The 24,677-nt window shown below is 40.6% G+C and overlaps 2 protein-coding genes across 8 annotated transcripts in view; one reads left to right on the plus strand and one right to left on the minus strand.

The window, feature by feature from the left end:
• The window catches only part of INTS9 (integrator complex subunit 9), a 95,047-nt gene extending 83,979 nt beyond the window's left edge, over positions 1-11,068 (minus strand). The window contains exon 1 of the mRNA XM_008150748.3: positions 10,834-11,068. Coding sequence (XP_008148970.1) covers positions 10,834-10,842 — 9 coding nt within the window. The 5' untranslated portion in view covers positions 10,843-11,068. The remainder of the gene's footprint in view (positions 1-10,833) is intronic.
• A 302-nt stretch (positions 11,069-11,370) lies between these two features.
• The window catches only part of HMBOX1 (homeobox containing 1), a 186,821-nt gene continuing 173,514 nt past the window's right edge, over positions 11,371-24,677 (plus strand). For all 7 annotated transcript variants that reach the window (XM_028159373.2, XM_008150753.3, XM_008150752.3 and 4 more), the window contains exon 1: positions 11,371-11,629. The gene's annotated coding sequence lies outside the window, so the exon portion shown is untranslated. The remainder of the gene's footprint in view (positions 11,630-24,677) is intronic.

Here is a 24,677-nt window from a genome sequence, read left to right on the forward strand (position 1 = left end):
TTTTTTTTTCAGAGAAAGTGGAGGGAAGGTGGGGAGAGACACATTCACTGGTTGTCTCCTAAATGTACCCTGCCCAGGGCCGGGGATTGAACCTGCAACCTAGGTACATGCCCTTCACTGGGAATCGAACCCATGATCCTTTGGTGTGTGGGCTGACACTCTAACCATTGAGATACACTGGCCAGGGCCAAATGCTTTTTAATTTAACTGTTCCTTCCACCCACAGTAAGATAAAATGCTCCTCCGCTAATGTATTTGTCAACCAAGGTACCAGCTCAAATTTCATTTCTCTAGGAAGCTCTGATTCTTTGGTTGGAATTCATCTTTCATGATTCTAATCTTACATACCTTACTATTGCCTTTATCATGGTCTATCACTAAAACTACATACACTTAGCCCCATGCATAAATAATATACACAGTATACTGTGTCTATGGTTTGTTAAATAGTGAGTTATTGACAGGTAGGATCTATGTGTTATTTATCTTTTGTATGCCCTACAGCATCAAGGAGGTTTTGTATAAGATAGGCATTTACTAACATTTGTTATTCTTTCTCTTATCTGTTAGTTTTAACTATCACATAGTCATTCATCAACGGTTTCTTCCTATTGGATCTACATAGCGTGAATCAAATATAGCTTAAAATAAATAAGCTACTGTCTAAGGTTCCAAAATCCTTTTTGTTTCTATAGAGATTATTTTTGGTGTGGTAATTATGTTTATTTTAACAGACTGTTTTGTTTACATTTCTTGCCTTTATCAGGCCTGTCTCTTAAGTACAGAGAGGGAAACTATTTCTGGCTGTTCTGTTTTCCAAGGAAACCTTGCAATTTTCTTTTAAGGTCATAGAAGTCTTTTATTTCTATGAGTCTGCTATGCACCATCTAAGACTTTAAGTTATAAAAACCATTGTTTTCTCAAAAGTCTGGAAAAAGCTTGCAAGATATAATTAACTGCCTAGAATAAACAATACAACATAAATAGATCTTCCCCTTAGAAAATAACGTACTGTTGGGCTATGTGAAAGAATCTCACTTTATTAGCAAGAAGCAGCAACAGTAGATAAATTAAAATATACAAAAATTTCAAGACAAAAGTCAATATAGCAGTGACATGCTGAGTTTGAGCAGCATGCCCACTCACGACAGAAACAGAACAGAGATGCCTACCACCACGAAAAGTCCAAACTATTCTGAAAGTATAAAACAATGTAATCACACCACTGGCGGTGTGTGTGTGTGTGTGTGGGTGTGGGGGGGGGGGAGGATGAGGTGTAAAAAAATTACCTGCAAAGTTAAACAGGTGGAAAACCCAACAGAATTAACTGGGAAAACTATTAAAAATTAAAATAAGAAAACTCAACAAGTAGCTGTAGAGAGAATAAAAAAACAAAACACCCACCCTGGACTATATGGCTCAGATGGTTGGAGTGTAGTCCTGAACACTGAAAGGTCATGGGTTTGATTCGCAGTCAGGGCACATACCCAGGTTGCGGGTTCCATCCCCAGTGGGGGCGCATGCATGAGGCAACTGATTGATGTTCCACTCTCACATCGATGTTTCTTTCTCTTAAATCAATAAAAGCATTTCCTCAGGTGAAAGAAAGAAAGCCCGGATGGTTGGCTGAGTGGTTGAACCTTGAAGATATTATGCTAAGTGACATCTGGAGATGGGTGGTGGTGATGGCTGCACAACAATGTACAAGTACTTAATGGCACTGAATTATATGTTTAAAAATCGTTAAAATAGTAAATTTTATGTTGTATTTTACTGCAATTAAAAAAAAAAAAGTAATGCACAAGCAGACAATCTGAAGAGACCTATAGCAAGTAAAATAATTGAATTAGTGCCCCAGTCTGGTGGCTCAGTCAGTTAGAATGGATCATCCCCAGTTAGGGTGTACACTGGAGGCAATCAATAGATGTTTCTCTCTAACATCTATGTTTCTTTCTCTCCCCCTCCCTTCCTCTCTCTCTCAAATCAGGAAACATGTCCTCGAGTGAGGGTTAAAAAAAATCAGTCAATTAAAAATCTTTCCACAAAGAAAAGCCTAGCCCCAGATGGCGTCATTGATGAATTCTATCAAACATTTAAAGAAGAAATAATATCAATTCTTCATACACCTTCAGGATAGACAGGAGGAGGGAACATTTCCCAATTCATTTTATGAGAACACTATTTCTCTAATACTAAAACCAAACAAAGATAGCCTAAGAAAACTGCAGACCAGTATCTCTCACGAATGGATCTGAAAAAATCCTCAACAAAATATCAAACCGAATCTAGCAACACATATAAAGGATTACACATCATGACCAAGTGGAAATTATCCCTAGAACACAAGCTTGGTTTAACATTCAAAATGCAATTAAGGTAACACACCATACTAATACAATAAAACTCAAAAACCACAGGATCATCTTGCTATCCAAAGGAAAACCATTTGATAAAACCCAAGACCTGTTCTTGAGAAAAATGCTCAACAAACTAGCGCTGGAAGGGAACATCCTCAACGTGATAAAGGGCATCTATGAAAAACCTACAGCTCACATCATATTCAACAGTCAAAGACTGAATGCTTCCCCCCTAAGGCAGAAAAGGGGAAAAGATGGAAAGAACATCGGCCTGCACTTCTATTCAATATTATACTGGAGGGTCTGGCCAGTGCATTTATGCAATCTAGAGAAATAAAAACACGGAGACATTAGGAACAAAAACTTAAGTCCACACAATAAAAGTAGCTGCAAAGTGTAACATTCCAAATGTCTATCAATTGGTACCTGGATAGACCAAGTGTGGTGTATTCATATGGTGTCATATTATTGAGCAACACAAGCTACAACATGGATGAATCTCAAAAACATTATGCTAAGTGAAAGAAGTCAGACACAGAAGACCGCATATTGTATGAGCCAATTTATATGAAATGACCAGAAAGGGCAAATCTACAGACAGAAAGTAGATTAGTGGTTGCCTGGACTGACTGCTAATGAGCACAAGGAATCTTTCTGGAGTGGTGGGAAGATTCTAAAACTGAATTGTGATTGTTGCCTGACTCTGTAAATTTTCCAAGAGTCATTGCATTGTGTCCTTTAAATGCATGAGTTCTGTGGTAGGTAAATTATACCTCAATAAAGTTGTTTACAAATATAAAAAAAGGTAACAATTATAATAATACCATTTACATTACTACTACTACTGCTTGTTTATCCATATTTCCACATGCTGGGGAAAAAAATGGGAAGAATTACTAAGTTAGAACATGCAATTATGCCTTGCTCTACTTTATTAGAATAGAAAAGTACATAAGTATTGTATATAGGGAAAGAAAACTTCTGCTTAGGCCATAAATCTGAAAAATGGATTATTTATTAATGTAAGACATTTTATTATTCGCCTCCTTTCATAAACATAAGTGAAAAAGTAAACTGTACCTTAAGGGCAAAAAGGGTGTTTAGTTTTACATGTCGTAAAAAGAATCACTTTTTAAAACATCATCTATCTGATTACCTTTCAGAAAGTTAAAGTTCATTCAGTTGTGCTTTTAATAAATTTATATGTTTTACACTTTAGGCATCTCCTCCAGATACATGGTCAATCAGGGACAACTTAAACTTCCTGTTTTTCTCAAAGTGAAGTTCCCACCACAACAGTTCTTAGTTGTGATCACTTGGGGCTTTCAGCTGACTCCTTTATCCTACAGTCTTTCCTATTCCCCATTCCACCATCGGTTTGCATTCCTGCCTTTTTCTCATGATATCTGCAAATTCTAGCTTCTACCTCCTTCTTAGCCTTCCTGAGATGTCAACTCCTAGCTTCACCTCACTGGTCGTCCCTTTTCTGGGGGTACGAGGGAACTCCTCAGTCATTTACACACACTTGGCCCATCTACCTGTCCAATTTGCTTGATAACGTGATACCGTCATCTTCATTACTGCACCCATGCATCAGCATTTTCAAAGCAACACCATAGATTCTTTTAAAAAACCTTTTTTTTTTTTTTAAATCTGAAGAAATTTGCTCCCCTTTGGGTACATTTCTGTTTACGAAATGTGGCTGAAGTCTAATAGACAAGAGGGTGTGAGGATTGCTGAAAGAAAAGTTACATTAGTAAGACAATGTAACTTTGTAAAGTAAAGAGACAGATGGCCTTGTTGGCGAAGACTGGGAAATGAATTCTCATACACTATTGGGTACAATGGTAAACTAGTAGGCAAGCTGGCCATACCTGTTAAAACTTTAAGAAGGCATATTCTTGGACATAAATATATTTTTGACTATTGCATTAAAAAAACAAAATACTGAACCAGTGCCCAACGATAATTCCACATCAGGAAGTTCACTGTAATATTGTTTGAATTGCACAGCAAGCCTGCTAGACTTGGGTTTCATAAATCTGTTTTGCTCGCTGAAATATATCCAGTGCCTTGAGTAATGCCTAGCGCAGAGGAAGCCAATGTTCAGGAAGATTTGTTGAATGAATAAAATGGATGATGGAGACCTGAGGGGCATCATGCCTGGGCCTCTGTTGGTATTTAGCAAGCCAAGAGGCGAATGTTCCATTAGGAATGCTAGGCGTTATGAGTTCCATGGCTATGCTGCACTCTTGGCCCTTGTCCGTCAAGTACACTTTGTTGATCATCACAGCAAATGGCAGAGGGATTTATGTACTCAGAGCAAACCAGTCACAAAACAAATGTGCTTGTGCAGCTATAAGCAATAGCACTGCTGTCATGCTTGTTTAGTAAGTGGTATATCCATCCATCCATCCATATCCATCCATCCATCCATCCATCCATATATTTTTTTCTTCAATTCAACTATTATTACCCTAAAAAAATCCATCATCAGTATACATTTTTTTTGGCTTAATAAGTATAAAAGATTTAATCTTCACAGCAACCATTAGGGCTCTGAAATGCCCCGAAATAAATGACCTGTTTTTATCTCAGAACACTACTGAACAAGGTAAGTGACTTGGACTTATGTCATAGCTTTTTAGAGTTTGAGAAATTATTTGAAAGGAGAAAAAAAACCTATCATACTGTAACCATTGTCTTTACATCATAAAGACACAGGAGGGCACTCTAATCAACCAGCAAAGAAAAACAGAAAAGATAGTGAAGTCAGGTTGACATTTTAACAATCTTACTGCAATAGGTGAATTAAGCATCAGTCAATGTATGAATGTTTGTAATTTACAGCAAGAGATTTTTGGTTAATCCAAATTCTAAGAAGCCAAAAGGACTCTGAAATTCTGTAAAATGGAGAAAGAATCCATCCCTCTCAGATCCACACCTTTCTAAAGATTTGTTCAATTGACCTTGGGGCAGGATTTGCCCCTTTTAAGCAAAGATCTTCTATACAAACTTCAATTCCACCTGTTTTTTTGTTTTTTTTTTTTTTACTCCACTAGGAATAATCCATGAATCCATTTCTTTACTCCATCTCTTTTCCTAGGAGAAATGGTGAGTTAAAAGTTTGAGCCTCCCCCAAAGCCAGTAGTAATGAGATAGCATTTTGTACAAAGGAGCATAGAACACTAAAGAATATTATCTTATGGCTTTCTTGAGTTTTTAAGTTTATAAATACAACTACAGCATATAATTAAAAAAGTATATAAATTAATTAAAATTTATAAATTAAAAGTATATAAATTAATTAAATAAGTATATAATATAAATTAAAAAAGTATAGCATATCAAGCATTTAAATGAGCTTTCTTTCAGACCTTTAACAAGAGAGCAACAATAACTTCAGAGATCCATAGATTCCTAGGCAATCAGGACCATTCATAAAGGATTATCATTCATCTTAAAGTTACATTCAAATTTGTGCTTCAGTAAAATTACAAATAATTCCTTGTCATCAATCTGTGGGGTCAAATATAATAGTCAAAATGGAAAGTATTAAAACTTTGAATGCCAAGGGTATACTGTGGTTGCATCTTTGTTGACTGAATTAATTAGAAGATTCTCTCCATCTCTGGAACTATCTATAGCAGCGGTTGCCAACTGGTGGTCCGTGAGGTCCGAAAGGTTGGCGACCGCTGATCTCTAGGAAGTATGACACACGCTGCATTCTCGAGCTGCTTATTATTTTATTCACTTTACTCTTCACCTACTTGAATGACTAAATTCCTGGTCATGATGTTTCAAAGTCAATTTCTGTCAATGTATTCAGTATTTTTTTTGTAAGTTCCCTGGTTAATTCTAGTTCCATAGCCTTAGCTGAATTGGCCATCAGGGTGTACCCAATTAGGCTCAATTGAGAACATGCTCTAAAATTTGCTAATTTAGAGGATGCATTTTAAATTTTCCTGTTCCTTTTTAAAACAATTCTGGTTCCCTGAAGATACTAATGAATTTCTTCAGTTAAATAAAGCTGCCTGAATACGGCATCATGTTACAGACAGTCCCTAAAATCCGTTCAGTTGGTATCTAAGAAGGAGATATTTAAGGATTACATTATAATGACATGCATTGTCTTCCCTTGGGTGTGTAAAAAGCCACCAAGAGAATGTGTAAAGTTAGAGAACTATAAATGGTATCAGAGGCTAACTTGGGTAGTAAAAAAACTAACTTGGGCACTCAATTGGTATGATCTGATATGGAGTCCTTCTGTAGTTCCCAAACTTCCTTTCTTTACCAGTAATATTTTTTAAGATCTTAAGTTGACCAAACTCCCACTTAAAGATAATTTTAAAACTAGCCCAGAAGAGCGGGTGAGAGGTAAGAAGGGAAGGTGGGGGTGAGGGGATTCCTTCCCTTCAGAACCCCCCTCCCACTGCCTCCTCTCCAGTCTCCCAGGTGCCAGACCTAAAGGCTTTCCCCACAGTGATCCTTAGATTATTTTTACTTCCCCTGGACCCATATGTTCTAACAGAATTTTAACAAACTATAATTATTAAGAAAAAAATAGCTTCAAATAAACTCTCAGTATGCACTCTGGCTTCCTTTCTTTAAGAGCGAACCTGGAACATGCCGGGCACTGTGCAAGGTGCTGGCGTCCTTGCCCTCATTAAGCAGCAGACTCCTGAGGAAGGAATCTTGGGTTCAGATCTTGGTTAAACCGCTTTTTTCCTCTGGGTTACTTTGAGTGACATCACCTCCCTGGAGTTCAGATTTTAAAATGGGACTATTATCCTTGGGGCCTAGACCAAAGGATTAAATGGACCACTGAATCAGAAGAACCTTGCACAGTGCCTGGCACACAGTGATTGTTCCATAAGGGGTAGCACTTATTTTGTTTTTTCACTCCAATGTTACAGTTAATTGTAATGTTTTAACTTTACCCCTTAAGCTTTTCTCAATGATATTTACAGACCTTGATAAACCTTCAGATATTATTCAACTACTATTTAGTGGTGTCACACTATGTCGGGCCTTGGGAATACACAGTCTAAAAGAGAGAGGGCAGAAATAAAACTAATCATCGCAAATGCTACAAAAGGACGTGAGCTGTGGAAGCATTTTAGAGGGGTGGGTACCTAATTAAAGGAAACCTTGAGGAAGTGCTATTTAAAAAAAAAAAATGTATTTTTATTGATTTCAGAGAGGAAGGAAGAGGGAGAGAGAGAAACATCAAGGATGAGAGAGAATTTTTGATCGGCTGCCTCCTGCATCCCCTCTACTGGGGATCAAGGCCTGACTGGGAATTAAACCGTGTCCTCCTGGTTCATAGGTCGACACTCGACCACTGAACCACACTGGCTGGATGAGGAAGTGCTATTTCAACAGAGACTGAAATGTATAAAGAAATTAGGCAGGGAGAAAGTGTAGGCAATGGAACATATTGTGAAGTCCCAGAGGCAAAAGAGAGCAGGGGAAGTTGAGGGAACTGGAAGATGTGTAAAATAATTGGAATAGGGAGAACAACGGAGATGAGGAATAGACACAAACCTGGAGAGGTAGGCAGGACCAATTAAATCACGTGAAAAATTATAAAAGTTTATCCTAAGGGCAAAGGGTTTCATGTACCTGCAGTTTAAAACAACTTTTAGGATGCAGAGTAGAAAATGGATTGGAGAGGGGAAAGACTGAATGTAGGCAGCCCAGATAGAGGGTCTTTTGAATTCCAAATGTCAAGTGAAAAGAGCCCCTACAAAGGCAGTATTAGCAGGACTGGAGAGAAACAGGCCTGTTCAAGAACAGAAGGAGACTAAGATGCGGTCACAGACTGGGAAGGGTATTTTGGAAGTTATCTCAAAACCAAGAATGTGCTCAATAAAATGTATTTCTGTGTTTCATGAAATAAATGTAAAACATGGCTTACTACATATTCCGGGAGCAGCACACTAAGTGAAACATTTTAGGCCATGGGAATATTTATTACAACTCTACAGGAGGCATATCACACAAAAGGAGTCTAATTTACTGTCAATATTTTTGAAACCACTTTGCTATGTTGATAGAAATTCTGCATTACAGAGCATCTATTAACTACCAAATGAGTTTTTAGTGTTTTTTTTTTAAATCCTCACCTGAGGATATTTTTTCCATTGATTTCTAGAGAGTGGAAGGAAGGAAGTGGGGGGTGGGGGAGAGGGTGGGGGGAAGAGAGTGAGAGAAACATTGACGTGAGAGAGACATGTACGTTGGTTGTCTCCTGCACACTCCTACCGGGGCTGGGGAACCTGCAACAGCGGTATGTGCCCTCACCGGGAATCTAACCGGAGACCCCTCTAACCACTGAGCCAAACTGGCCTGGGCCAAATGAGTTTTTAACACTTCCTCAGAGCTATCTTTTGGTTCTTAAAGGAAAAAAAAAGTTTCTACTTTTTTCCCTTCCATGATTTCACATCTCTAAATAAATTAAGCAGGAAGATATTATGAGCAAACCAAAGTATAGGGGTGGCCAAAAGTAGGTTTACAGTTGTTTGTATGGAAAAAGACATGCAGGTTATAATTATTACTAATAAATAAATAATACAAGAATAAATTCACAATTGTCAAATAAACCATGGCTCTCTGATAACCTCGGCAAATGAGTTACTATGGAAAAACTGTCTCACGCTTGCATGCCTTCGCATCAAGCACACCAAATGTAATTTATCTTTTATTGAAGACACATGGTCTGTGCTCCAACCATTTAGGCGAAAGCTTTTTGCTCCTAAGCTGATTCCTCTTCATGGAAGACCCTAGCCTCCTCATCCTTCTTATCAATTCCAGAGTCACCTTTCCAAGAAGCTGTCTCTCAATCATTCTCTCAGTTCTCCAAGCCCTAAACATGCCTCTGTGTTATCATGAATTATAGTTTTGGCTTACTTTTCTACCTTCATTATCGCACGCTTCTTTAGGAACAGAGTGGTGACTTTCAATTCTGCATTCTTAAGTGTCTAGCACACTGACCTAGAAGCAAAGTGATATTCTCAAGGTTTACTGACCTGTGCCCTCCCCTTACATAAACAGCTTTAAATAGAGACAGTTTTGGAGCTGAATCTACTTTTAAAACTTTCTCTGAGTTTTCAAAAAAATACCTGGCACTTTGCTGAGCAAGTAAGTATATACCTGCAGCATGATAATTACCAAAGGGCAGATGAGAGGGGTGTGTGTCCTTTGAAAAAGCATGTTCAAGTAATTATACAAATGGGACGGGGGGAGGCTTTTTTTGTGTGTGTGTGTATAAAAATTACAAATGCCCTCGTCGGTTTGGCTCAGTGGATAGAGCGTCAGCCTGCAGACTGAAGTGTCCTGGGTTCAATTCTGGTCAAGGGCACATGCCCGGGTTGCAGGCTTGATCCTGATAGTGGGTGTGCAGTAGGCAGCCAACCAATGGTTCTCTCTCATCATTGATGTTTCCATCTCTCTCACCCTCTCCCTTTCTCTCTGAAATCAATAAAAAAATATATTTAAAAATAAAATAAAAATTACAGAAAGTAATGCTTGACAATATTTGGCTTCAGGAACATGATTTTAAAAGGTACAACATCACACATGCTTTTCTCCTCTCCTAATTATGCTATTAACTAATTCCACACAGTTGGAATAAACTAGTTAGGTCTGCGTGCACAGTGATAGTAAAATGGCTCCAAATAAAGGTCTGAGTTTTCTTAGAAGCCAGGTGTTTTGAGTATTGTGATGAGACTCCAGGAAAATACTGGCATATTCCATCTAACCTTGGGTCATGAAATCCTTACAGCCCTGCACTGTAATGTCTTTTTTTACTTCAACTTGAAGATCTCATTGGCTTTATGAAGCAATTCATGAATCGGCTGCATTTCATCTAGCAACTAGAAGGGCGCTCCCACCTGCAATGGGTTAACACTTCCTCTCAACCCATCTATACGCAAGCTATACAGGTTTAAAGCCTCACATCCGCCAGGAGCACACCCTGCCCTCGTCCTTCTCTGAATTCCAAGTGCAATTAGGAGTCTATAACAGAACATGTAATAATTACCCTCTGTCCAATATTTTCCGCCCTCTACTCATACGTAACCAAAGCCTCAACAAGGGTAAGAAGAAACGCTCAACGCCAACTGCGAGGAAAGAAGTTAACAACTTATTGCAACACTCACGTGGCAGCTGAGAAACAAGCCCCACAAGCCCACCCTTAGTGCGTCGGAGAAGAAATGTTACAGTCAACCACTTATCTAACCAAAGGTACCCGCCAAGGATGCATAAGATCTCCTGGCAGCTGTGTGTGAGGTGGGGTAGGGAGGTGTGATTCTAACCCCCTCAAACAACAAACAGCAGCTTTCCTTAGTTCACCCCACTTTCTAGTTCCCTAATCACCACCCCTTTAGACACCGTTCCCTTCGCCAGGTGGAAACGACTAAGTCCAAAGGATATGGCATAACCATTGCCCTCTAACCTAGGAGAAGAGACTCACCAGTTTCATATTGGACTTTTGGTTGTTCAACACCAGTCACTGGACTCCTCAAACCAAGAAAGCGTCTTCCGGTTCAAGCTCCGCCGCTCGCCCGAGGAGAGCATCGCGGGACGTGTAGTCTTTCTTCCCTGCGCCCCCTTTCCGGGGCCTCATGGGAAATGTAGTCATGCCTCCACACATCTTGAGAACTATAGTTATCTTTCCTTTTCCTCCGTTTTCTCTCTAAACACCTCCTTCCCTCCGCTCAAATTCATCCCGGCCGCCAATTCATCCTGCCCCTCCACCCCAGCGTGATACCATGTCCACAGTCTGGGCCTGGTACCCATGGTATTCTGGGATGTGTAGTCCCCACGGCTCTGGCGCCCCTTTCCCCTCCTCCCGGTGGGCGCGCTACTTGCCGGGAGTTGTAGTTCGCTGGAGTCTCTGGACGCAGGGTCCCTCACTTTTACTCAGGGGAGGTAAGAACTACAACTCCCAGGGCCGCCCGGCTGCAGCAGGTGGGAGCGGGGCTGTTGATATCAATATGGCGGTTGTCAGCCAGACAAAGACAGTCAGTCTGATGTGATTGAGACAAGGGAGGTTTTCAGGGGGAGACTGGGAGATAGGGGCCTCCCCTCCCCCTCCTCCTCTTCCTGCGCGGACCTCAACCCCTCCCCAGTCCGCTCCCGACCGGCTCCCCACGCGGAAGACACCCCTCCCCCTCCCGCTTTCCCCTCCTCCCGGTCTCAGCCCTTCGTACTGGGACGTTGGGGAGGGGGGCTGTGCCGCGCGGAGAGAACTCAGCAACGATTCCGAGGTGAGTCGAGCGGTTTTAAAGCCGGACTACCTCAAGTCTCTTTTCCCACTTCTTTCTCTCCACTTTTTTTTTTTTTTTTTTGCGGGGGTTTTGGGGAGAAAGTGAGTGGGCTGGGTCTGGGTCTCTGAAACGGCCGGATTGAGAGGAGGGAGGAAGCAGGGGGCTTCCGAGTTGGGTGACCCGGACGCAGGGGCTGGGGCGGGGCAGTTGGTGGGGGGCGGTCATTGAAAGGCGTCGGCTGCTCCCCAACTCTTTTTCTCCTCGTCTCCTCTGGGCGGAAGGTTTGAATCCTGGAGGTGGGGTCTCCTCCGTGGAGTTTGGGAAACTGTAAGGTGAATTGGAGGCGTGTGGGCTTGTTTGGGGCGTGTGACTGTGGGTTTAAACTGTGTGACGTGTACTCGTGTAAGATGTTAGCCTCGAAGAAAGGTCCAGCGGATAGGAAGTTAGGCAGCTGGAGTCCTGGCTGCTCCCTGGGCCTGGGCAGGGAGGCGGGCGTGGGGTGCGGGACCTGGACCTCTGGGCTGGCGCCGTGGTGCGAGGCAGCGGGGTTAGCAACTCGCTGGCGTCCCGTCGCCCGATCCCGCTCGCCCTCCCCGCCCCCCCCCCGCCCCCCCTCCCGGGGCACATCTCCACCCCAAACTCCGGGCGGGAGGGACTGTGGAGAGGAGGTGGTGCGGAGACGGATTTTTTACATCCTCCAGTCGGTAGGTGAGGTGGGAAAGGAAAAGTGTTCTTAATATTTTATTCCGGAACCGTGTTTTGGTTACACTGTTGGGGCTACTTTGAAAGGAGTCCTCCACCCACCCTCTCCCCCGAAAACAGCAGGTAGGTGCATCTTCCTCGTCCTGGTGTTCCATGCATTAAACATGACTTAAGATTTCGGGCGCGTGGGGTCGCGGTCGGGAGTGCTGGCATGTGTATGCATCCCTGTCTGCTCAAAAACACAGCATGACTCGTGTATCTGGAGATAGGGCGACTTATTTTCGTGGTAGGAAAAACTGTGGGAAATTATTTGGAGGCGGGAGGCGGGGGGCGGGGGGCAGAGTCGCTGAAAGGCGCTGTGTGTATTTTTCTTCCACCCCACCCTGTTCCGTCTCGCATTTGTCTGAAAGCCGGTCCCGGAGAGTGAGGAGTCATTGGGTGAGTGGAGGGGAGAATGCCGTTGGCATTCCAGATGCCGTGTAAAGTTGAAGGGTATAAAGTGATTGCTTTGTAAAATTGCCCCGAAGCCTTGAAAACCCTCCTGTTTCTTGTAGGGTGGAGTGATGTGACGAGTTCATGTCTCTTGAGATCCTGCAGCTATACAGACCTCTGCCTTCCCTCCTTCCCTCTTTCCTTCCTTCCTTCCTTCCTTCCTTCCTTCCTTCCTTCCTTCCTTCCTTCCTTCCTTCCTTCCTTCCTTCCTTCCTTTCCTTCTTCTTTCCTGAAGTCCTTCCTTCCTTTCTTTCTTGGCATTGTACATGTCTCTTCCTGGATGGACATACTGCCTCCTGTGCCTGTGTGTTTAGTTTGTGCTAATACGGTTGGGCTTTTTGTGGTTGTGTGTGTGAAATACATCTTTAGATGAAAAGGACCTGCATTTGTTTTTATTTTGCATTTAGCCACAGGTAATTGTCACATCAAGGTTGCAGTGCTTTGCATTAAACTTATTTTAAAACTGTACAGCTGAGTTGTTAGAGCTAGCTGAATTATGTTTATAAGTCGTTTGGAAAATCTGAATTCTGACTTTTTTTTCCCCTCTAAGTTTCAATTAGAGTTATAAAGGGAAGGGGATTGCAACATGTCGTTTCTCACAGTCTTTAATATTTAATAACATCACACCAGGAGAATTTAAGATAATATAATTTGTACTTCCTTCAGTCTGAAATATAAGTTTATCAATATCCCTTCTCAAGAGACAGATTTTTAGTGTAATAGACTTTTAAATAACCAAAGGAATTGGCATAATTTCTCTTTAAGACTGTTGAGAATATAGTGTATTTACATATTTGGCTGCAAACTTATCAGTTCTTGAACCTAGCAGTAAAAGACTTTAGATTCCATAAAACTGAAAGTCACATAGATACAGTATGTAATTTTATGGTATGTTTTATAACCTTCGAATTGAAATTCCTGCAGTTGGTAGTTCACACAGACAAGCTGACTGTACGCATGAGGTAGCATATATATTTAGATTGACCTGAATAAAAACAAAATTGATGTCTTCTAAATCTCGAATTTACAATACAAAATATGTTGATACAAAGTGGAGCCTTTAGTTGGTTATAGACTAGGATTTCCAGAATATTTTTGTTTTAACCTTCTATCTTAACCTGAAACATTACTTTGTAAAAACTAGAAAAAAAAAATCCTAAATAACTACATAATAGAGTGATTTTTTTTCCTGAAAGGTATTCTGTTAGACATACAATATTAAAATGTTCAATAACTGTTTTAGAAATAAAACTAAATTGTTTGTTGAGAGTTGGAACAATATAACAGCATTTGCTCTTCTGCCTGCCCTTACCTCAGATTTTTCTTTTTGTTTGTTTTCTTCTATGGAAATGCAAAGTTATTGGGAAAGCTTTCATTGAACTTTCTCTGACTAACAGTCCGGTTGAAAGTAAACCAGTTATATTCCTTGCATTCATTGGGGGTGATTCTGTTGCATTTTAAGCACTGAGCATTAAAATGATGTAAAGCCTTTACTGCAGGTTAAAGCATAAAACGTTCTCAGCATGTGGAAGTCATATGGTTTACGAAAACGGTAGAAAATCAGGGCATTGGTGCCTGCCCGTTTAAGATTTCATCCTGTAACTGTGAAAGACACGTTTATTTTAATATGATTGCTTCTAAAAATGTTGCCTGTGGTATGGAAGTTGAAAATCCAAACTGTTTTTAACCAATCTGTTGCTAGTTCGTATACTGTGTTGTGAATACTGTGGTTGCAGATGTGCATCAAAGAACCTTTAGGGGTCAGCTTTATGTTGAATATCTAGTGAGGCATCGTTTTCACTGTGGTACTAACAGATTTCAGTCTTCTTAGCACAAATCCTTGGCTGAAGCATCACTAATATAAATATAATAACACAGTATTGGTAAATTACAAAATATATTGTAAGAAATCTCTCCTTGGTTCATCATTTAAGAAATAATAGAAGTAGCTAATTTATGCCAACTTTTGTGGCAGGTATTAATTGGAATGGCATTGCTTGTTTCAGTAGATATTGAACACATTGGGAATATTTATGCCTAATTCCTTCATTTTGGGTCTTTTATATATTATATTTAGTCTATCCCACTTTTAATGTTTCCTGTAAAAGCTTGTTTGCTTTTTCTATTCATTTCATTGCAGCTCTTGCTTCTATTATTTTTATATGCAGATCTTCAAACTTGAATTATTACTTTTGGGAATTAGACATTTATCCTATGATGTCATTTTTCATAAATGTAAGGTGGTGTACCACTCAACTTTTTAAAAATGTCAGCATTTACAGATAAACTTAAAGATGCTTCATGAAAATTCGTTGGCTTTGTTTGGTGAACCTGCTTTATTTTGATGTTTTTTGACTCCATAATTAATTTTATAGCTCCCTTTACTATTTGGCTAGATTTTTCTTATAACCTCTGGCTTTTACTTCTCAATTTAGGAGAACTTTCATTTCTAAACCAGTTGTTACGAGTGGAAATCCCTGCTTGTCTGGAGTGTTATATATGTATATTCTCATATGTACTCACAGTTACAAAACACGGTTATGTTTCCTTATACATGACATTGGTATATACCTATCAGACTTGTACACCATGAAAAAGGAATCTGAGCCACAATAATAGGAGAGTAAAGAGGCTCAAGCTAGAAATCAAAGTCACCACCACCATATGCTATCCACGATATGAAATCTAGGGAGATTTGTAGTATCATTGTAAACCGTTACTTTAATAGATTCTGTCAAAATCTAGTTCTCTCAAAATGGGAGCTATTGGTATTGAAAATTTTCTCAAAATAATATTAAGTAATATGTTACTTAGATTAGTAAGTGTAGCTATCCCCCAAGTTGATCCTTACTGGACTTAGGGCACATCATAGGTACAGTGTAAAATTTTTTCCAAGTGATTATTTGACATAAAACTTTTAGCTAGAGTCTTTTTAAACATAATCCAATGCTTTAGATAACTTGTTTTTCTTGATCTTAGATGAAACAAGTTGGAAATTTACTATAACATTGTCTTGGACACTTTCCAAGAGCATTTAGTTACTGGAAGCTCCTGGCATTAGCATAGTTTTTTTACCCTTACAGTGGTAATAAGGTTGAAGTTACAGTAAGTTTTTCCAATGGTTATTACAATGTTAATGCAATATTTTAAAGATCTTTGGCTTGGTTTATAAGGATAGTTTTTTGCCTTGTTTTATTTTTTACGTTTACTGGTATTAACAGAAGGAGAAAAAATAACAATAGTTGATTTTGCTTTGAAGTTGTGTTATTTTACTTCTTTAGGATCCTAAAATAGGTGGTAACAGATCCCTCCATATAAGTGATAAAATTAGAATCAAATTTATTCAAAGGGCATTTAGATTTTTTTCTTACACTTAGAGTGCTGATTATGATCAGAATTTTTATTAAATTCCACATATTAGATATAGTCTCTGTAGCTTTTCTGTCCATCTCACCTTCAGTGGTTTGTCAGAGGTCTGCATGTGGTTATCGATATTAAACAATTAGTATGGAGTTGCCAAGTGGCAGTAGTTTTAGTATATATAATCACTTTTTTCAAAGAGGGGAAGTCAAATGCTGTGGCCGTTGCTGAAATTAAGACTTAAGACTGAACTTACCTGCTTTAGGATTTTGATAAAGCAATCATATGATTGAAATATGAAGCTACTATTGGGTTGGGCCTAGTCAGTCAAGCTATGGAATAATTTTCACTGTCTCCATCTAGTCATGAAGTCAAGTTGATTTTGTATCCTTTGTGTTTATCTATTCATTTATTTTCATTCTATTGTTATTCTCAGGCCTTCATCGTTTCTGGCTTGCCACATCAGTCTTTTAACTAATCTTCCTGCTTTTAGTGTTTTTCCATAGTCATTCTTCAACCCTACATGAGGAATCTTACTAAAATAAAATGAGAATTTTATTTGCAGCCATACTTCGACTAGAATCCTTCAATGGCTCTCTAGCCTTTTGGATTAAATCCAAACTCATTTCACCTGTGTCCATATCCTGCCTCTGCCACTTACTACCTATATGATCTTAGGCAAGTTATTTAACTTGTCTCTGCCTCATTTACCTCATCTAAAGAATGGGAATAAATACTCCTTCATAGAATTATTGTGAGCCCTTAGAATGCTGTTAAATCCTTAGAATGCTTTTGGCACATCATAAATGTTAACTATTATAATTGTGCTGTAACAGATAATTTTATGTTCTGGTTCCTGCCTTACATTTTGTGATTACTGATCTCAGACCCTTAGCCATGCCAAACTACTGGTAGACCAAACCAAATACTCTGTAGCATGGATAAGGAAGGTTGGACATTAGTCTATGAAGGTTGCATTTGTTAGTAGTATCTTCAAAAATAAAGAATTAATTGTGAACTTTAAATTTAAAGCACATTGCTGTATAAAAATGATGGTATATTTTGCTATTCTGGCTTTTATTTTCTCTACCAAAATACAGAGTAATACTAGTTAGATTATTGACTAATTCAGGCTACAATTTAAAAAATTACTTTCCTAGCCATGTTAATACATTTTCCTAGGTTTCTAACCTAGATTTCCCCTTGATACAGCAATTTTTTAATATCTTCTCATCTAACTTCATTAAATATCTATTAACTTTGTGTACTTTCTTTTACTTTCCTCCCCACAAATCTGAATTCTCACTCCATTTCAAGTAATGTGTTTTCTTTAAGTTACTATTGGGACAATTGAATAGTTGCATTGTATGATCTGGAAGCCACTTTAGACAAACTTCTATTTTATTTACATACTAATGTTTATACTTATGCACTGCTTCATTTGGTTTTCTAGAGTGGTAGATGATACACATACAGTGATTTATATCTGTGTCTCATTCCTCTCAAGGAGAAAGAATGTCCTGTTTTTACTAAACTGAGCCTCACAAGGATAAATGTTACCAAAACTATTGTATAGGAGTAGCAGGATGATAGCTAAGGTATAAGTTCAGACTTTAGAGTGTAATTTTTGTAGGATGTTATATTATGACTGTGGTTTGCAACCACTAATTTAGCCAGCGTTTACCTTCATGGAACATAATTGTTCATTGTGGACAACTTGAAAGCAGCTATTCTGAATATTATCTTTATTTGGTTGAAAATGCTTTTTTTTTAGTCAAAGATAGCCTATGTTTAGTTTTACATAGTAGCAGTTTAGAACCACTCAGGACAAGAATAGTTGCTGTACACTCTTTTCTAAAGCAGACCTCTCTGAAAAGATGGCATGATCTTACTTAGAATACTATATCATGCTTTTCAATACGATGCCACTTCCCTCCAAAGGTGATAGGTCTAAGGTTAAATATAAATTTCTTCAAGTTTTTTTCCCCTTTTAAAAAAGTTCCTTCCTTGCCCTGGCTGGTGAGCTCAGTGGTTAGAGCGTCAGCCCAGCACCAAAGGGTTTTGGCATGTACCTGGGTTGCAGGTTTGATCCCCAGTCTCCTTCAGGGCACATGTATATGAGAGGCAACCAGTCGTTGTGTCTCCCTCACATCGATGTTTCTCTCTCTCTCTCTCTCTCTCTCTCTCTCCCTCTCTCACCCTCTGTCCCCTCCCTTCCGCTCTCTCTAAAAACCAATGAAAAAAATATCCTCAGGTGGGGATTAACAAAAAAAGTTTCTTCCTTTAAATAAAGTATCCTATATAATAAAAGGCTAATATGCAATTTGTCCCCTCCACCAGGATTTCGACTGGGAGTTCAACAGGGAATTTGACCAGGGGGCCCCCCCCCACCCCCCCCCGCCACCCGCCCCGGCTGGCTGTACCCCACCAGGCCTTTAGTAGCAATATAAAAATATATATATGTATTGCTTATTTTCTAATGCACTGTAGGCATCAAATGACCTGGTCTTCTTCTCTAAAACAAAGAATTATTTAATGAGCACAGTAATTGGTTACTCCAATTTTAAGTTCCATTTTTTGAAATAGAATGTTTAGTTGATAGCATTTTTAGTAGGTATCTTCTCTCTGTTATTGACCATGTAAGTTTGTTTGTATTACTTGGTTAGGTTTCAGTTTTCGAGTTTGCTAATCAGGGAGGGTATTTATTTATTTATTATTATTATTTTTAAAATATGTATTTATTTCAGAGAGAGTAGGGAAAGGGGGAGAGAGAGAGAAGAAACATCCATGATGAGAGAGAATCATTGACTGACTGCCTCATGCATGCCCCCTACTGGAAATTGAGCTCAAATCCCTGGCATGTGCCCTGACCCAGAATCTAACCATGATCTCTAGGCTCCTGTTTTGGCGCTCAACCACTGAGCTACACTGGCCTGGTAACAGGGAGGGTATTTAGGTTAATTTGCTTTTTATATGGTATTTTTGTTATCATTAAGTGAACTCATGAATTGTTTGCTTACTTTTACCTTTGAAGTAATTATAAATCACAGAAAGTTGTGTAAATAGTAGAGAGGGCCGTGTACTTTTCACCCAGTGTCCCCTAATGGTTATATCTTACATAACTTTAGTACAATATTAAAACCAGGAAATTGACATTGGTACAGTGTATGTATAGTTCTCTGCCATTTTATCACATGTGGGGATTCTGTAACCACCACCACAATCAAGATACATAACTATTCTGTCACCACAGAGATTGAATAATTCCTCCCTTATTCATAATTCTGTTTTGTCAGTATAGCTAAGGAGAAAAATCTAATTATTGGATCAGTAATTTCACTCTTTTACCTTTTGTAGTCGTTCAGAAATTCTTTTGACACATCGTGCATTATGGAAAATTCCAATTAAACTTTTCCTGTTTTAAAAATATAAAAATTTGCAAGCTTTGCTTGAGGTCTATTAGTACCCATTAAGCTTTTTAAGGCTAAATTAACAGTAATATTGAAAACTTCTGTAAATAAAATGTGAAAGATTTAAATGAATTCAAGGTTTAAATTATATATTTCTTGCCAGAGAGGAAGTATGCCGGCATCTGTAATAGGTGACTGGAATTACAGTTATTCTGACATTAGTTTGGTCTTTGACAGTGTTGAAGCAAATTTGTCAAATTAATTAATTGTGAGCTCATGTTGAGTTCTATTTTGGATTTGTTGTAAGAGAACTCACTTCAAAATCAGTTCAAAGATTATTTTCAGAGAAAGGATCTTTTAGAGGAAAAAAAAGGTTATCTTGAGACTATTGTTAGTCTAAGTACAACAAAAGACCATCAAGTTGAAAATTAGTTACAAGGCTGTTTTTATACTTTGTCTCCTCTCTATTAGTTGTATGAGTTATAAAGCTTATAAAAGATGAGGCTGCTAATCCAACATACTGCTGATTATTACAAACCATCAAACAACGAAGGTCTGCTTTAGACAGCTAATAAAATATCTTCAAATATATCAACAGGTATATCTCCTTCGGGTTTGAAACAATTTTTTATTTGTCACACTGATAATTTATTTTGAAAAGATCAATTAAATTCTAATTTGTTTCACTGACCAGAATATGATAAGTATTAGTGTACTTCTTGATAAGTCATTCATATATAGAGAGCTTTTGTGGCTACCTGAGATTTTAGTACTTTCTTTGTGGTACAATTGTTTTTCTCTTTGGATTTAGCTGTTAACCAGCTTTTGATTTACCTTGGTATACATGTGTGTTTTTTTTTAATTTAAGTGCTTTAATCATGAATTGTTTAGCTTCCAGGAGAGGTTGTTAGAGGAATCCAGCTGTTTTGGGTTGATAAAGAACTAGACTTTGTGTGAATGGGAGAACTGTCTGGAATCTGAGAAGCTAGTTCTCTCTGTCTCTCATTTTAGGGATGTATGGTTTCTTGTCTTGCCTTTTTTTTTCCATGCCTGCTTCACCTCCCTTTCTCACTTCTCCCTTCCACTTATATTTGCTTTGCTATTGTTGTTGTTGTTTTTTTATCTGTAACTGACTCGCAGGTGGATTTGGAACTGCTCTTTCAACTAAAGCTTATCTCTTAGTGGTGACAGTGTGCTTACTTTGGCTCAGTTGGACAGAGAAATCTGAATGCATGGCATGACCATGAGTTATATGTCTATTCCTATTCCATGACCTTGGCCAGTATGGCACAGAGGCAGGTAATCTGTTATGAAGCTAATGCTTTTGGGTACTCTATATGAGGAGGTTTGCAGGGGTTGAACAGGGCAAACTCAGTTAAACATGTCAAGTCCAGCAGTGCATGTTTACTGGTGTGTACTCTGGGATACAAAGATGAGTTGGATTTAATCCTTTTTAAAAAAAATAAAAATTTTTAAAAATATATTTTATTGGTTTTTTACATAGACTAAGGAAGAGGTATAGAGAGTTAGAAACATCGATGAGAGAGAAACATTGATCAGCTGCCTCCTGCACAGCCGTTACTGGGGATGTGCCTACAACCAAGGTACATGCCCTTGACTGGAATCGAACCTGGGACCCTTGAGTCCACAGGCCTATGCTCTATCCACTGAGCCAAACTGGTTAGGGCTAAAAAAATAAATTTTTTATTGATTTTTTTTTTCTCAATGAGAGAAGAACATCGTCTATTGGCTGCCTCCTGAACAGCCCCTACTGGGGATCAAGCCCAAAACCCGGGCATGTGCGCTGATTGGTAATTGAACCGATAAGCCCCTGGTTCCTAGGTCTCACTCAGCCACTGAGCCACACCGGCTGGGCTAATCCTTTTCTTGAAGGATCAGATAATTTGCAGGAAATGTCAAAAGTCTCCCAGTATAATTTCGTGTTAGTTGTTATATTAGTCATCTCAGGCAAACTAGAAAGATGACAAAGTGGGACTGTGAAACTAGTCAGGATTAAGAAAAGAGAACCAGAGGTAGCACTAGAGCCATGAATATTCTGTCTCTACAAGCGACTCACACACAGATCTGCTAAAGCATGGAAGAATGTAGAGCCATTCTTTTAGGGTCCTAGTTGTTGCTATCAAGGAGTATCTCTGGTAGAATAAAAAGGCTTTTTTTGTTGTTGTTGTTCTACCTTTTGGCCACTGTTTGTCTCATTGTTGGTGTCAAGAGACATCTTAGAGCTCTGGCTGGGTAGCTCAGTTGATTAGTGTCGTCCTGATATGCCAAGGTTGCGAGTTCAATCTCTGGTCAGGGCACATACAAGAATCAACCATTGAACGCATAAGTAAGTGGAACAACAAATAGATGTCTCTCTTTCTCCCCCTTCCTCTCTCTTTCTAAATCAATTTTTTTAAAAAGAGAGAGACATCTTAGAAGTCCCTCCTTTAATAGTCCAGAAACTGTAAGATTCTCATAAGACATTGTCTATGATGACAGCTATTTTCCTAGAAAATGTCATTCATCCTGGACAAATTCTTCACAGATCTGGCAACTTAAGAATTAACATATTGAGTCAGTCCAGTGTTCATTCAACACCATCTACACTAATAAAAGAGAAACATGCAAATTACCGTCACTCCGCTATGCCCAACAGCCAATCAGAGCGAGTATGCAAATTAACCTGAAAAGATGGCGTCAGCTCCACCCCCCAGCCTCTCCAAGCCTGTGGGAGTCAGAGAAGTCCAGTGCCAGCGCCTGAGGCTGGCTGCAGCCAGGGAGACCAAGAAACCACCTGACCCGTGATCCCAGGCCGCAGCCAGCAGCAGAAGCCTCACGTCTGCCTGCCCCACGTCCTGGGGGCGATGGAGAAACTGGACCCCAGCCCCTGAGGCTGGCTGCAGCCCGGGAGACGAAGAAGCCTCCTGCCCCATAATCCCAGGCTGCAGACAGCAGCAGAAGCCACCCTCCCCATGTCTGCCCGCCCCACGTCCTGGGGGAGACGGAGAAACCAGGACCCAGTGCCTGAGGCTAGCTGCACCCCGGGAGACAAAAAAGGCACCTGCCCCGTGATCCCAGGCCACAGCCAGCAGCAGAAGCCTCATGTCCGCCTGCCCCATGTCCTGGGGGAGATGGAAAAACTGGGCCCCAGTGCCTGAGGCTGGGTGTGGCCTGGGAGATGAAGAAGCTGCCTGCCCCATGATCCCAGGCCGCAGCCAGCTGGAGAAGTCACCCACACTGCATCCCAGGGAAGACGGAGAAGCCGCCTGCCTGCGGTCCAGGCGCCAGCACCTGTGGCTGGCTACAGCCTGGTGGACGGAGAAGCCACCCAGCCCACAGTCACGGACACCAGTACCTGTGGCTGGCTGTGGCCCGGGAGACGGAGAAGCTGCCCACCCCGCGGTCCCAGGCGCCAGCACTTGTGGCTGCAGCCCAGGTGAAGCCACCTGCCCACCATCCCCTGCGGCTGCAGCCGGCCTGGGCGCCTATGGCTGACCAGAGGGAGGGAAGCCCGGATCCTGGGTGCCTGTGGTCAGCTGGAGGAGGGAATCCTGGGTCCTGGATGCGGGGCCGAGGCAGAGGTGGTTAGGGGCAGGGGAGCAGTTAGGGACAATCAGGCTGGCAGGCAGAAGCAGTTAGGGACAATCAGGCAAGCAGGTGAGGGGTTAGGAGCCAGCAGTTCTGGATTGTGAGAGGGATGTCCAACTTCCGGTTATCCCCTGAGGGGTCCCAGATTGGAGAGGGTGCAGGCCGGGCTGAGGGACACCCTTCCCCTGCTTCCCCCCCCCCATGCATGAATTTCGTGCACCGGGCCACTAGTATGTTATATTTAACAAAAGCTCCATGATGTCAGGGAAAGGAACTGGAACTTTTTTTCTCTCTATGTTAGTATTGGAGTTGTTATGGGTTTCAGAGCTAAAAACTTCAAAGCCAGGTCTGGATTAGGTTATTAAACCAGGACTGAGATTTTAGAAATAAGCACAAGTGAATAAGCACATAGGCAACTAAAGAAGCTAGAAGATCTGAGTAAGATTACAAAGCCACAGGAGATGAGATAAACAGTTGGGGAGTCACAGAATTCTAACACTTAGGCTGCAACAGAGGAAAGCAGTGCATCTCAACTTTTGTGCAAAAGATTTGCCTGGAAAATATATTAAAATTTTAGTTTCCTGAGCTCCACCCTCATATTCTTAAAAATCTTAGATGGGCCAAGGGATATGCGTTTTCCATAAACATCCTATCTAATAAAAGAGTGATATGCAAATGGACCATCACTCCAACACACAAGATGGCTGCCCCCATGTGGTCAAAGATGGCTGCCCCCATGTGGACACAAGATGGCCACCACAAGATGGCCAGCAGGGGAGGGCAGTTGGGAGGGACCAGGCCTGCAAGGGAGGGCAGTTGGGGGTGATCAAGCCTGCAGGGGAGGGCAGTTAGGGGTGACTAGGCCGGCAGAGGAGGGAAGTTGGGGGCGACCGGGCCTGCAGGGAAGGGCAGTTGGGGGGGACCCAGGCCTGCAGGGGAGGGCAGTTAGGGACAAACAGGCTGGCAGGGTAGAAGTTAGGCATCAATCAGGCTGGCAGGCAGAAGCGGTTAGGGGCAATCAGGAAGGCAGGCAAGCGAGCAGTTTGGAGCCAGCAGTCCTGGATTGTGAGAGGGATGTCCTACTGCCCATTTAGGCCCGATCCTTGTGGGATCGGGCCTAAATGGGCAGTCGGACATCCCTTGAGGGGTCCCAGATTGGAAAGTGTGCAGGTTGGGCTGAGGGACACCTGCCCCCCCTGTGCACGAATTTCGTGCACTGGGCCTCTAGTACTAGATAATTGATGTGTTCCTCAGAATATTTGGGAAGCATAATACCTACTGAGATGCTACTATGTGCTTGGCTCTATGTTAGAGGACTTGGTAATCTTAAATACCTGCTTGTAAGTTGGAATATTTCCTCTGTGGCAGTTACCTTCCTTATGTTAAACATCCTCTGTAATTGCTTTGCCAGTAAATTGTGCAATGACCTATGTTTTGGTTAAACATGGCTATTTTTCTAGATGTTATACTTAATGTTTGGAATTATGCCCCAAACA

The sequence above is a fragment of the Eptesicus fuscus genome, chromosome 6, assembly GCF_027574615.1.
Source record: "Eptesicus fuscus isolate TK198812 chromosome 6, DD_ASM_mEF_20220401, whole genome shotgun sequence".
Classification (NCBI taxonomy): domain Eukaryota; kingdom Metazoa; phylum Chordata; class Mammalia; order Chiroptera; family Vespertilionidae; genus Eptesicus; species Eptesicus fuscus.